The sequence below is a fragment of the Mustela nigripes genome, chromosome 1 (genome assembly GCF_022355385.1).
Source record: "Mustela nigripes isolate SB6536 chromosome 1, MUSNIG.SB6536, whole genome shotgun sequence".
NCBI lineage: Eukaryota > Metazoa > Chordata > Mammalia > Carnivora > Mustelidae > Mustela > Mustela nigripes.
This window is the reverse complement of record NC_081557.1, coordinates 63,821,227-63,836,289: the sequence shown is the minus strand read 5'-3', so window position 1 is coordinate 63,836,289 and position 15,063 is coordinate 63,821,227. Positions and strand designations below refer to the sequence as shown.

General features: G+C 36.7%; 1 protein-coding gene across 1 annotated transcript in view; it reads left to right on the top strand.

The window, feature by feature from the left end:
* NOX4 (NADPH oxidase 4) overlaps positions 1 to 15,063 on the top strand; it is a 174,301-nt gene that overhangs the window by 140,511 nt on the left and 18,727 nt on the right. Inside the window, exons 14-17 of the mRNA XM_059412437.1 lie at positions 3,872 to 3,991; positions 6,014 to 6,122; positions 12,561 to 12,629; positions 14,057 to 14,157. Coding sequence (XP_059268420.1) covers positions 3,872 to 3,991; positions 6,014 to 6,122; positions 12,561 to 12,629; positions 14,057 to 14,157 — 399 coding nt within the window. The remainder of the gene's footprint in view (positions 1 to 3,871; positions 3,992 to 6,013; positions 6,123 to 12,560; positions 12,630 to 14,056; positions 14,158 to 15,063) is intronic.

Here is a 15,063-nt window from a genome sequence, read left to right as displayed (position 1 = left end):
CTTTGCACCACATTCCCATCTTGCTTCTCATCTCACGCTGGACCTCTCAGTTGACCTAACAGGACATTGCAAGTGCTCATTGATGCCAGTAACTGATCTTTGTGGCCCTCCACAATTCTTCAGCAAGCTTTTTCTGTGTCACCACATCTGATTGATCCTTTTCGAAGTGAAGGAAATCAGATTTGGCAAGGACAATTATCTGGCTTGTACGCTCAACCCCAGTAAATGTCTAGAACCCCAAATTCTTGTCTCTTTGCCAAAAGTTGTTTTGGAACACCAAACACGTAGGGAGGGTGCTTGTGGGGGCTGTCGATCGTAAAGCAGACAAGAAGCAAAGAGGTGTGTTTCCTAACTGCTCTTCCCCTTTGCTAGTCAAATAAGGTGTCCTTGTGTCTGTTTTTTCTTATAGGAAGCAGATTTGAGTAAAGAAGGGGACAGCAGCATAATTCCTGGGGACAGGACCTGTGCTTTTATATCTCTAGGACTTTACACGCAGAAGATAATCAATATATGCAAATGATGGATGTGTTAGATAATCACACGAGAGAGAAGCCATCTCTGAGGACAGGGATATTTGTCTCCTGTCCACTGCTGTCATCTCCAGAGCCTGAAAAGTGCCTTTTATAGGATAGATGGTAAAAATTTTGTTGATGAGGAAATGACAGGGATTGGTCCAAACAGAGCATCAGTCCTAACAAAGAAAAATTCATAAATACAATTAGCAGGAGATTGAATGAAGAAAGTGAGCTGAAAATTCCCAGAAAGTGTAGCTTGCGTGAATACATCCGTAAGCCAAAAGGCTTTGTTTCTTTCTATTTCCCATTATTCCTGCTGGAAAGATTCTTTTTCCAGATATTTTTATATCTTGCCTCTTCATTTAGGTCTCTGTTCAATTGTGTATGCACTTCCCTCACTATCCCTTTAAACTGCTGATGCAAAATTTCAAGCATATGTAAAAGTAAACAGAAGAGTAAAATGAACTTTTATGTACCAGTCACCTAGCTCCAACAATGACTATGTTTTACCCGTTATTATTATTTTTATTTTTTTTTTAAGATTTTATTTATCTATTTGGCAGAGAGAGAGATCACAAATAAGCAGAGAGGAAGACAGAGAGAGAGGGGGAAGCAGGCTCCCTGGTGAGCAGAGAGCCTGATGTGGGCCTTGATCTCACGACCCTGAGATCATGACCCAAGCTGAAGGCAGAGGCTTAACCCACTGAGCCACCCAGGCACCCTGTTTTACCTGTTTTTTAAAAGCACTTATCCTGTATGACATTATAGATCTTTTTATATCTTTCTTTATGGGCTAGCTCCTCTTCCACGAGAATCAACCAAGAAGCCAGGGACATTTTCTGTCTTGTTCATTTCTGTTTCCCTGACACTTTGCACACAGTCTAGCACATTGCAGGTGCATAAAAGCACTTGTTCAATAAGTGAATGACTAATTAAGAGAAGATTGCACTGGGTGTAGTGGAGTCTAAAATAGTTGTAGAGATTTGCAATGATCTGTTTTTGCAGTTGGCAGTATTTATTTTTAAACACAACTTTCTTACTTAATGTTTATATTCTAGATTTGTTTACATGGTGAGAAGTGGTAAAATCAATTCACATATTTTGTTTATGGGTCACTGATATTTTGAGATTTATATCAAGAATCTAATGTACTAATCAATTAATTTTCAAATATCTTCTGGTGCCTTTGTTTTCAGGTTGTTCTTTTTCTGTTCAGTGAAAATATCTTTATGAAAGCATTGTATATCAGGCAAATATAAAGAGACATATCCTAAATTCTGCTCTTTAAATACACTTTAAAATCATCTGCCAATTTTATCATTGATATTTTTAAAGAAGATCTTATCTTTAAAAAGATCAAAATATCCTAGTCATTCTTTCATCCCCTCAACCTATGTAATGTGATTTTAATATGAAGATGGAAAAACTTCAGTAATGTCATTTTTGATGTCCCAGTGTCAATTTTATCTTTGAGTCCAAAATAGTATCACAGAAATCATTGGTACACAGAGCACATTTGTTAAGTGAATAGTCTGTAAAATGTGAAGGAGATGGATGTAATAAGAATCAGGCATATTTTCTGTATGTGATCTATCAGTATTTTCTGAATTTCTGCTGTGCTTAGAATACTACCTCAAGCATTCAAACTTTGATTATTTTTTTTTTTTGAGGTACAGCAAGTAGCTTTTTTATAGGCTATAGTGTTTTTTTTTTTTTTTAATCAGTACTCTTCCAAATTCCTTTGAAGATTTAAATATAAACTGTACATGTGGTAGTTATGCTGGTCTGAATTCTGCTGCAGTAACTAGTGAACTTTGAAATATCCTGAAAATGTGTAAGACACAAAACAGATTTCTTTCTTACTCATGAAGTAACTTTTGTGGGTCCGTGGCTCCAGAACAGTTCCCTTCAAGGATAAGTCAGGCATTCAGTTGGCTTTTGTCTTCTGGTTCTACTCATGGCTTTTAGTTTTCATGGAAGGGACAGAGCTTTTACCTACCTTATTCCGAAATAGCAAGTATTGCCTCTGCTCACAACCCTGTGATCAGAATTAGATGTATGGCTCAATATAATCACAAGAATTCCAAGAAGTATAGTCTGTAAGTGTCCAGGAGGAGTGGAAACCAAATATTGGCAATGACTAATGGGATACAACTTAGATTGCATGCCATGGAGCTCCGAGGTCGAAAGACTGTCCATTCGTTCATTTTACGTTTAACCAGTAACACCACAGATGTTTAATAGTAAGTTAGGCACTGTTGCGGTCACTTCTCACAGTGAAAGCGATGTATATCATAAGGTTGATGACATAAATGTACTTTTGGGGATAGTTGCTATGTTTTAGCAAAGCTATTTATTTTAAAATTTAAAAAAAGAGCATGACAAGGCAATGCCTTTAAGATATCTTTCACAGTAAGATACCTGGAACTAGGTAGTCTAGAGAGGCTATCTTAATTCTCCAGCCATCAACGGTAAGTATGAAGTCCATCAGGACAACATTTTAGGTATCAGGATGAAGAAAACAAAGGGAGGGATAAAAAGCGCTACTTTCAGCTAAGGCAGCTTTCTGCAGGAAGCCTTCTAGTTTTTCTAATAGCACTGCCATTTACATGATATTAACCAGAACAGAGTCACACAGTCGAAATAAATGCAGTTTGGGTGATATAGTGGTTTGGGTGGACACTTTGCTTCCCTGAATAAATTAATGTTTTGTTATTAAGAAAGAAGGGGAGGTGGTAAAATATCAAGTGAACGATTAACAAGTTCTGCTGTAGTTAAGGACGTCACACATGCACACACACACACTTGACTATACAGTCTCAAATAAGTAGAGATTCCTCTGAGATTGTTCTCCAGTTGTTTCTGTACTAATAAACCTCACTAGGGCCAGAGGGAAAGAGTTTCCTTTTTTTTTTTTCTCTCCTTCTACTTTTCTGTTCACAGAGTAAATGTTACAGTAAATATTTCTGCTACTGACTTTGCCATTAAAGAGAACCTTATTTATTGAATTTAGACACAGTAAAGCAATTGATATTTTAATTTAGTTAAATACAGTAATATAATATGATCAGAGCTTTAACTTGTCCTTATATATCTATCATGGCCCTATATACATTTCTCTGTACTTTTAATTAAAGTTTGCCTCAAAAAGGGAAGGCTTAGAAACAGATGTACCTGTTTTAATATTGAGACTTCATATACATTTCTTGTTACTTTAGTTTTTTCAGTATGAGAACAATGAAATAAGAACTGAGCCATACAGAGCCTGGAAATAGGATTCAGCATGTGTGCTACCTATTACAGAGAATTAATTTAACTTATTTCATTTCCCCCACCTTTGTTTGCCTTCTCCACAGGCTATACATTGACGGTCCATTTGGAAGTCCATTTGAGGAATCATTGAACTACGAGGTTAGCCTCTGTGTGGCTGGAGGCATTGGAGTAACTCCATTTGCATCAATACTCAACACCCTGCTGTATGTTATTTTGATCCATTTTATTAATTCAAATAGAGAACTCTTAGTATGAGGTAATTCCTCATAGAGTTTGTCTACAGTAACCCCCCCTGCCATGTACAGGGGGAATACATCCCAAGATCCCCAGTGAATGCCTGAAACTGCCAATAGTACTGAACCCTACATACATTGTGTTTTTTCCAATACCTCCGTGTCTGTGATAAGGTTTAATAAGCTAGGCACAATAAGAGATTAACTACAATAACTAATATTAAGATAGAACAATTATAACACTATAGTGTGATGAAAGTTATGTGAATGTGGTATCTCTTTCTCTCCCTCAAAATATCTTATTGTACTGTACTCACCCTTGTTCTTATGATGAGGTGAGATGGTGAAATGCCCGTGTGATGAGATAAGGTAAGGGGAATGATGTAAGCATAAGGCTGCCCTTGACCTTCTGACAAAATGCCAGATGGAGAATCTTCTGCCTCCCAGCCATAGGCGACCTGACGGTGGGTGACTGAAACCACAGAAAGTGAAACCACCGATAAGGAGGGGCTACTGTACTTGTTTTGCTGATTTATTTACTGATTGATGAGAGTGAGAATTCAATGATTCTCAGTACATGATGCATGGCTTTCAGCACGCTGTCTTAATAAAGTATCACAATCAGGCATTCCTCTATCCTTGCAAAGCCGTTCCAGCAGCCTTCATCTCTGTACTTCCTCCTAAATGCTAAGAAGCAGTCTTCAGCCATTCTGTCAACAAGTGTCTTGAGCACCTGTGTGCCCATCCATCCTATAGTGACTGGTAAATACTGCAATGCATGAAATAGGGTCCCTGCCCTTAAATAACTTGTATTCAAATGGAGCAAACCAAATATAAGGCAGTAAGACATTTATAAATATTATTTCCGAAATATTAGAAGTCTGATAAAAAGAAGAGAGATTAATGGGATATGGAAATAAAGGGGTGGGGTCATTGTAGACATATGGTCAGGAAAACTTGGCTGGGCAGATGACAAATAAGCACATGATTCCACGGTATGTTACTCTGCAAATTTATAACAGACCGAAAAATAGAAATTTCAAATGTAAGACTGCTTATGTAGGAAATACTTTTTAGTTATTTTAGTTCCAAGATTATAAGCAAAAATTAATGGATTAATAATGTCATGAAAACACAAACAAAGTAACAGTAGGAAATTATTCTCAAATCAATTCCTTTTCCTTTTCAAGTAGACCTGATTTGCATTAAGAGTCTTTTATGGAGTACTAAAGAAGGAAATAATAAAATTGAAATGATGTGTTTGAATAATATTTTATTTCAATTTTAAGCACTTGTTACAAATTTGGGACTTTTTGGAGGTTCTTAGAAAAATAGCCATATCCCAAGCCAGAAACCATTTGTTTCTGAAAACATACTGCAAGTTATTTGGACACTTAAAGTTAAGAAAAGGAGAAAATATTTTCTTAACCTCAGGCCACTTCCATAATTATGAATAGGAATCCAGACTTGGAATTATGAGGCCCTGGAATGCATTACATAGTAGGTGACTGTTACATCTCTTTCTTTAGTGATTTTTAAAAGGGGAGTAAATAACCAGCTTTCTGGAATGGTGTTGCCTCATTTTGCCTGGAGGCCAGGGCACGGCTAATGACCACTGGCGCCCTGCTGAGTGATAGCATTCACTGAAAATAGAGAACTTTTTTTCTGAGAGCCTGGGCTCATATTCCCATCCAGGAGTTTAGTTTATTGCCTTGAACTGAAAATAGGTGGTATACGTAGAATATTCACACGTATAAACACTTAAACTCGTGGAGTACATCATGCCTCTGAGTCTATGTATTATATTTTAAATTCATTTGGGAGTTGTAGTAAGTGCAATGACAAATGATAAAAGATGATAAAATGATACATGCAAATGACTGGTTTTTCATTAGTAAATGAAAAGCAAATTTTCAAAGACATGAGGTTTCTTAATTATTATTTTTTTTTTTTGGCCATCCTAATCACTATTGTGTTCTTTTAATTTTAAAGGGATGACTGGAAACCATACAAGCTTAGAAGACTGTATTTTATTTGGGTGTGCAGAGACATCCAGTCCTTCCGTTGGTTTGCAGACTTACTCTGTGTGTTACATAACAAGGTAAAATTAGGTTTGTTTTTCCTTTTGCAATGTTCTTAAATTAAAAAATTATTTTTTCTAATTACAAAATCAATAAATGTTCATTGTAGAATAAGCCAGAAAATAAGGCAGAGAAATTGAAAGAAGAAAAAAAAATCTCTTAAACTTCAAAGAACAGAAGTAACATTAATAATTTAGTAAAATATTTTCAGATATTGGTGAGAGTATATTTATATATCTATGATATGTTTTAACATGAAAATGCTACTATTGGGGTACCTGGATGGCTTAGTGGGTTAAAGCCTCTGCCTTCGGCTCAGGTCATGGTCCCGGGGTCCTGGAATCGAGCCCCACATCAGACTCTGCTTAGCAGGGAGTCCGCTTTCCTTCCCCTCTCTCTGCCTGCCTCTCTGCCTACTTGTGATCTCTGTCTGTCAAATAAATAAATAAAATCTTAAAAAAAAAAAGAAAAGAAAAAGAAAATGCTACTATTTGTGTTTTAACATAGAAATGTAGGGATATGGGCAATGATACATGTGTATGAGGGTGGTAAGGGAAGACAGACAGGGGAAGATCAGCAGATGGTTGTTACTGTACTTTCCATCCTGTGTTCTGTTAACTCTAACCTCTTATTTCTGCCTTTAATATTCCAAATGGACCATCATCCGGCTTTGGGCACACCAGGCAGAATTTCAAAATCCCAAATTCTAAGTTTTAATTCTTAAAGATATTTTTTAAAAGGCCTTCTTCATCTATCCTACATGTAGCCTTTTATTTATGTATTAATATATGCATCTTTTATTTTTTTTAATTATATAAGTAATACACGTGCATTTTTCCTGCAATTTTTTTCCTTTTCCTTTTTTTAAAGATTTTATTTATTTATTCATGAGAGACGGGGAATGGGGAGCAGAGGGAGAAGCTTTGCAGGGAGCCCAGTGCAGGACTCCATCCCAGGATCCTGGGATCATGACCTGAGCTAAAGGCAGATGCTTAACTGACTGAGCCACCCAGGTGCTCTTCCTTTTTCTTTTAATTGTAGGATAGTTGACATGCAGTAGTATGTTAGTTTCAAGTATACAACATAGTGAATCAACAATTACACACTGCAAACTGCTCACCACGATATGTGCAGTGATAATCTGTCACCATATAAAATTATTATTATATTATTGACTGTATCCTCTATACTGTAATTTTCAACCTTGTGACTTACTTATTTTGTAACTGGAAGTTTGTATCTCTCGGTCCCTTTCACCTATTTGACCCCTCCCCCCAACCCTTTTCCCTTTGGCTGCCACAGTTTGTTCTCTGTATTTATGAGCCTGTTTCTGTATGTTTGTTCTGTTTTTTAGACTCCACATATAAATGAAATTGTGTGGCATTTGTCTTTCTCTGATTTATTTCACTTCATGTAATACCCTCTAGGTCAACCTATATTGTTGCAAATGACAAGATCAAATATATATACATATATTCCTTATCCATTCATGTGTCAGTGAACACTTAGGTTGCTTTCTTATCTTGACTGTTGCAGATGATCTTCAGTAAACATAGGGGTGCATATATCTTTTCAAATTAGTGTTTTCCACAGTACTTACATTTCCACCAACAGTATGTGAAGATTCTCTTTTCTCCACATCCTTACCACCACTTACTATTTCTTTTTGATACTAGCTATCTAGACAGATGTGAAGTGGTATCTCATTGTGATTTTGATTTGCATTTCCACTATGACTAGTGATATTGAGCATTTTTTCATGTGCCTCTTGGCCATCTGTGTGCCTTCTTTGAAAACTGTCATATAATTCAGATAAACCAAATCCTCCCTTACTACTTCCCTCACCCGATCTGTATAACCAGAGGCAACTCATGAGTGTTCTATAAATTCTTCCATACTATTTGCATTGTTCTGTGAACTGTTTATTTTGAACTTATCACTATGTCTTAAACATTTTTAATAATAGTACATATAGAGTTACTTCATTCTCTTTACTGCTGTAGACTATTTTGTAGTATGGATGTACTCAGTGCTTTATTTAACCATCCCTTAATGATGGATATTTACTTTTTTATTACAAAGAACAGTGCAATGATGGGCCCTGGGTGGCTCAGTCGGTTAAGCGTCCAACTCTTGATTTCATCTCATGTCATGATCTCAGGGTCCTGGGATTGAGCCCCACATCAGGCTCCATATCGTGCATGGAGTGTTCTTGAGATTCTCCCCAACTCCCTCTGCCCCTCCCCCTGCTGCTCTCTAAATAAATAAGTAAATAAAATCTTTAAAAAAAAGGAGCACTGCAATGAATATAATATCATACATGTCTTTTTATTCAGATATTCATTTATTCAGTCTGTCATTCTGTCACTCATTAAATATTCACTCATTGCCTACTATAAATCACAAGCTGTTCTAGGACCGGGAGCTACAGGTAAAATAAAAATAAGAAGCAATTTTTTTTTAATCTCATGTGATTTCCATCCTACGTGGGGAAGATAGGGAGTGTCTGGGTGGCTCAGTCAGTTAATCATCTGCCTTTGGCTCAGGTCGTGATCGTGGGGTCCTGGGATCAAGCCCCGTATCGGGCTCTCTGGTCAGCGGGGAGCCTGGTTTTCCCTCTCTCACTGCCTGCTGCTCCCCCTGCTTGTGCTCTCTCTCCTTCTGTCTCTGAATAAATAAATAAAATTTAATAAAAAACAAAGTATGAGAGGCACTTACTTTAAAATGTTATATTACCAACAGTTAATATAAACAGTGAGATCTCATTCTATTTTCTCCTCTAAATGCAAGTGAGATTGAAACTCTCTTCCTGTGATTATTGACCAGTTTTATTACTTCTGGGATTTCCTAATTCTGCCTCTGTTTTTGTAATTTTTCAACTTTCTTGAACTGATACACAGAACCTGTACATTTTTTTAAGTAAAATGATCCAAGATGTGGACAGGCACATTTGAATAATAGATGCTTTATAAGGCATAGGAGTGGGGAAGGAAAGGAATAAAAGAAAGAAAAGAATAAGTGGCTGGGCCCTCAAAGGAGCTGAATCTTAAGATTTATGTTTTCTTTCCATTTCATGTCTTTTGATGGATGTGCTTTCCCCTTAGGAGTCCATGGAGTAAATAATATAAAAGCTTATAACTGTGTGAACAATACAGTGATGATTATCTTCTACAAACACCTCTGCATCTGTGTTTTGATTTTTCCCACCAGCAGGGTGAACACCGGTCCTTCAGTTGTGTCTGGAGAATGATGTGTTTGCAACTGTGTTATCAAGTTCAGTGTGTGTGTGTGTGTGTGTGTGTGTAAGAGAGAGAGAGAGAGAGAGAGAGAAAGAGAAAGCAATAGCAATAAAGCATAGGGACTTTACATACAGTCTGTATAAGAATACCTGAAAGTGTTTTTGAAAACCAAATGAAGATATAGTCTTTCAATCTTGTTCCAGCTGTGAGTTCTTTCACATCATTCTAGAATGCCTTGGTCAAAGCTATCTGGGTTGCCCCAGTCACTCTGTCTTGGTGTCAGTCTGTCTGCAGTGGTGATAAAAGTGGATCTGATGTGGATCTTGCTTGGCCAGATTGTCCAACCTGGTGATGGAAGTGTGCAGGGCCAGGTGTCAGGTGATCTGGTACCAGATCTGCCAATAGCAATGGTGTGACTTACTTCGAGTCCCTTTACCTCTGTAAGTCATATTGGGAAAGTCGAAATGAAGGATCAGGGCTCCATCAGGCATTCGGAGTCATTTACAATGGAACAGTGGTTCTACCTTATATGAACTGTGCCCTTGGGTAAATCACTTAACCTCTATAAACCCAGTTTATGTTTTCAATCTTTAAAGGAGGCTAACAGCACTTGAAACCTGATGTAAGACTCAGCTTTAACGTACCTAAAGTATTTATCATTTTGAAGGCATTTAACAAATGATTGCTATGATTCCTATTAGTGATCTGTAAAATTCTTTCCAGGACTCACATCCTGTTATTTTTTATTTGGGAGAAAAATGAGGAGGAGTATAGGCAGGATAAATAAAATTGAAAAACATAATATTTGTGCATGATCCTACAATCCTAATCTACTTGCAAGATTGTATTGATCCACATGTCTGTTTTCTTACTGTTCCATTAGTTGGAGAACATTGTGCCTTGAGTAGATATTATTGTCTTCAGTAATGGGTAAGTTAAAGTGGAGACATTGAAATCATTAAAAAACATTATCCAAATTTGTACAGTTCTTACTTGGGGCAGTAGACACCAAACACAGTTATTGATGCAGGAGTCACAGGACCGATCTCAGAATAGCATCCTGTTAGACATTTAAGACGAGAATCAACACAAGCCATGTGTTTTGTGAGGTGCTATTCTATACTTGCATGTAGAAGTTTCTATTTCTTCACAGTTAAAACTCATAAACTCTGATTCATTTCAGAAATGGCCTAAAAATGAATTTAGCATTTGGATATAACTTGAAGCAACCATTTGATGGGATATAACTAATGATTATATTTTAAGAATATTATGGGAGCTGAGAATCATCACATCACTCTTAAAGTAAAATATGTTTTTATTGGGATTTTATATTCAGAGTTTCCACCTATCAGAAAATGTATTATTTCAGATCTGAAAAGAGACCTGGGGAATGATGATGTTCAACGCTACCTATCACTGACCTGATGAAGAAACAGAGGCCAAGATGAATCAGTAACTCCTTAGAAGTCTCAGGGCCAGACAATGGTGGCGATAGAAACAAGTCAGTTACCTGCCAAGTGCTCTTACCTTCCATTGTAAGGTGTTCCAGAGGGCTGATGCAGCACTTCCATACATCATCCAGTGCTCATCACAAGTGCCCTCCTTCATCCCCATCACTTATTTCACCCATTCCAGTGCCCACATCCCCTCTGATAACCATCAGCATGTTCCTTGGAGCTAAGAGTCTTAGTTGGTCTCCCTCTCTCTTTTTCCCCCTTTGCTCATTTGTTTTGCCTCTTAAATTCCACATATGAGTGAAATCGTATGGTATATGTCTTTCCCTGACTGACTTACTTTATTTAGCATAATACTCTCTAGTTCTATCCATATTTTTGCAAATGGCAAGATTTCATTCTTTTTGATGGCCAAGTAATATTCCACTGCATGTGTATATAATGTATGTTGTGTGTGTGTGTGTGTATCACATCTTTATCTATTCATCAGTCAATGGGCACTTGAGCTGTTTCCATAATTTGGCTATTATAGATAATGGTGCTTTATAAACATCATTATACTATATAGAAATAGTACTTTAAATCAGCGATCTTCTTGCTGCAGTAAATTCCAGCAAACCTTTCCATCTCAAGCAAACCCACTATGCTGATTAGGCTCAATAAATGGTTTGGCTTTTGAAGAAGTGCTGGTCCTGTCACCTCAGACACTCAGATCCACACCTGTTATCCGAGGAGCCCACCATGCTCTTGTATGCCCCTCCTTCTCTTCCACTTTTGATGCTTGATCCTTAACTTTTAACTTCTCCTTATTTCAGGATCTTGAAAGGTTGCCCTAAGAAGAATACTTTTATGAATAAAAGAGTTATCTTAAAAATTATTTTTAAATTTTTAAATATTTCAAGTAACATATAATATTTTTTAAAATATATTTTAAAATATTTTTCTCATTTAAGCTTTTATTTAAATTCCAGTTAGTTAACATACAGTGCAATGTTAGTTTCAGGTACAAAAATTTAAAAAAAAAATCGATTTCAGGAGTTTGGAGTCAGTCAGAGTCAGGTCAGTTACTAGTAGGTTTATTTTAAAATGAAAATGAAGAAGGTAAAAGGAAGCATATAAAGACAACAACGATCCTTTTAACCTCTTTGTTGAGTTTATTTTCCTTTAGATGGTATCTTTTTTATTTTACTTTTCAAGGTATTGAAATATTAACGATTTTTCCCCCAGACTATTTTTTCTTTGGCAGGTGTATTTCCTGCCTCATACAGTTCTGTACAAGGAAAACCAGGGCTGAGTAGGAGGAAGGCAGGAACAGGAACAGAGCCTTTCGTTTTTGTCTTGTTTGTTTTGTATTGTTTGATTCCCAGCATGCATATTATTTATCACTAATTTAGTGTTGGTGTTGTTTTTGTAAGAAAATCGTGCTCTTTATGAGTGAACTCTTGGCTATAATTTAGGGATTCAGGAATAAAATACGAGATATGTGGAAGGATTTCGGGGAATATCAGTGTGGTATTTAGCATGCTTGATTCTATATCTGTAATGACAACAGAATTCTTCTCTTACACTACTGCTGCTTACGCTAATTGTGCCAGGAGGCACAGGTTATTAATGCTAGAATCTGGTGTGTATATTGCTTGTAAATGTTGACTGTGATTAGACCAGATACATCTTAAATTGTGGAATCACGTATGTTAGAAGAGGAGAAAGTCTGAGTCTGCAGAGAGAATTCACATGTCTATTTACTTTTATGTCCTCTCAGTTTTGGCAAGAGAACAGACCTGACTATGTCAACATCCAGTTGTACCTCAGTCAAACAGATGGGATACAGGTATGTGGTTGGATGTTTTTATAAATTAAACAAGCCCCTTGGTAATACAAGAGTTACTGTAGGAGCTGTGCTGGAAGAAAATTTCTGCAGGTGGTTTGAAGAGAAGTTTCCCAGAGGAAGGCCTCTTTTGGAGTGTGTCCAGAAAACCCATGGGCTGTCCTTGAAGCCAACGGTGTTATGCCTTTCATTTGCCCTCCTCACAGGAAGCTGGTACAGACTTTTGAGTTCATCTCTCTCCTTTTCACTGTTGTCTTAAATCCTTTACCTCTAGAGATTGGACCAGAAGCAAACAGTCTCATGATTGTGTTATCAAGAGGAGTTTTTATGTGGAGAGACAAGATAAGGACATACCTAATTAAGTTTATTTCTTCTCTTCAAGGGAACCTAAAAATGTCGTAATAGCCATCACACATTATTTATTAACTGTGCTAGACACTGTGCTAAGCATTTCATATTATCTTGTGTAATTCCAACAGATCCAAGAGATGGATGTTGGTGATCCCCATGTTCTAGATGAAGAAACTGATGTTTACAGATGACAGTGAAGGGTTACATAGGGGTGTCAGTCTGGGGATGGATGCTTTCACGAGTTATATTTTAGTATTTTCCATTATATGTTTTCTAAAATACTTGTGATACAAAGTACGAATGCTTGTCAATAACTTCAAAACTAGTCTAACCCTGTTTTTTCTAGTCAGATTTCTACCCCACTTGGTAGGTTAAAAAAAAAGAAAAAAAAATTCACTTTTACTATTCTCATGAAACAAGTCAGTATCATTCTTCCTCATGCTATGGCTGTAATGAGGGTTCGGAGGGTACGTTGCACTGGTTCTCAGTTTGTCTGCCTGCCATCACTTTGCCCTCTCTTCTCACTTCCCTTTGACCCTTTATTGCCAATCCAGATCTAATCTCCTGTTTACTGCAAACACCAGCCCCTTAAAAGTTATTTGTTGATAGACCCAAGATTTGGAGCCCTTCTGTCTTAGGCTGTCTTGCCTAGGATCATTTCCCCAAATTTATGAGGACAGTTTGTAGTATTTTACTCATATAATGAGCCAAATATGATGACTGTATTGGCAGTGCAAAAGCACTTCAATAACGTTTATGTGTAGCACCCGTTTTGAGAGTAGGCAATTAAAATGCATTCTTTAACACTGCGGTTGTTAAAAATGAAGCAACAAACTAAAGTCTAGGAAAATCAGCCATTTGTAATAATGGCACTCAAGAAGTTAATGGATTTTAAAGGAAAAGAGGAAGGAAATGATGCTTCGAAATGACTGTACTTAATAGCTTGCCATTTTATACTTATATTCCTGATATCACAGCAATTTGGTAGGAAGCCACAGTACCAGTAGAAATGATGTTAGAGAAGTCGGTTATTCGTCCAACCCTGTGTCATATAAAATATAGTGATTTCTTTTTGGCAGAAAATAATTGGAGAAAAATATCAAGCACTGAATTCAAGACTTTTTATTGGACGTCCTCGGTGGAAACTTCTGTTTGATGAAATAGCAAAATGTAACAGAGGGTAAGTACTGTTGCTCAGGAAATGTGCCATGTGGCTAATGATCAAATTAAAATATTCTCAAGTCATTACATGTAGTTTTTAAAGATGAATTGGGTAATGGGTTTACAACTTACAAAATCGCTTAAACACTCAATTATCACTAGCAAAGGAGGAGGCAAGGGAGGGACCACCTCACATATCTGGGACACCAAATCATTATAATTTGGCTTTGAAATAGTCTATTAAAGTATTTATGAATGAAATTCTCCTACCGACTTTCAAATTTCTGTAGACCCATGTTAAAATGGGTATTCATTCCAACATCCTGTATCAGGTGATCACTGGAAAACCTTTTCAAAATCACACTGACAAATAAAGGAGTTCTACCAGCAGTTCCAACAATGAATGCACTTAAAAATCAGATTTTTGAACTTTTCTATGAGAATGAATAAATTTTTTAAAAACCCTTAGTTGTACTATGCAGTCTCTAAAACAGGAGTATTTCCAAACATATTTTTTTTTTTCTTGGAAGCGATAATCCTCTGAGGAATCTTAGCATTATGGAATACGTATCTGTGATCTGTAGAGATGACTGTGGAAGGAGAGCGTTCACTTGAGGGCACATACTAGCCAACACCTTTGTCTTCTGTAAACTTGTAGTTCAGGGCACTGGTCTGTGAGAATTCTCAAAGCAATTTGAAAACCGTATACCTACTCAGACATTTTAAATTTGGCATTGAAGTAGTTTCATCAAAAGTTTAAATAGTCACAGAACTCTAATTTCTAACACATTGCACGTGTTGACATTTTGAAATTCGTGTAACTCTTTAAACATGCCTACTGGAATTGAAATATCAATTTTTTTGATACTAACCTCCTATATTGGAAAGTTATACAAACAAGCTTTCATTAGCATTTGGAAATTTT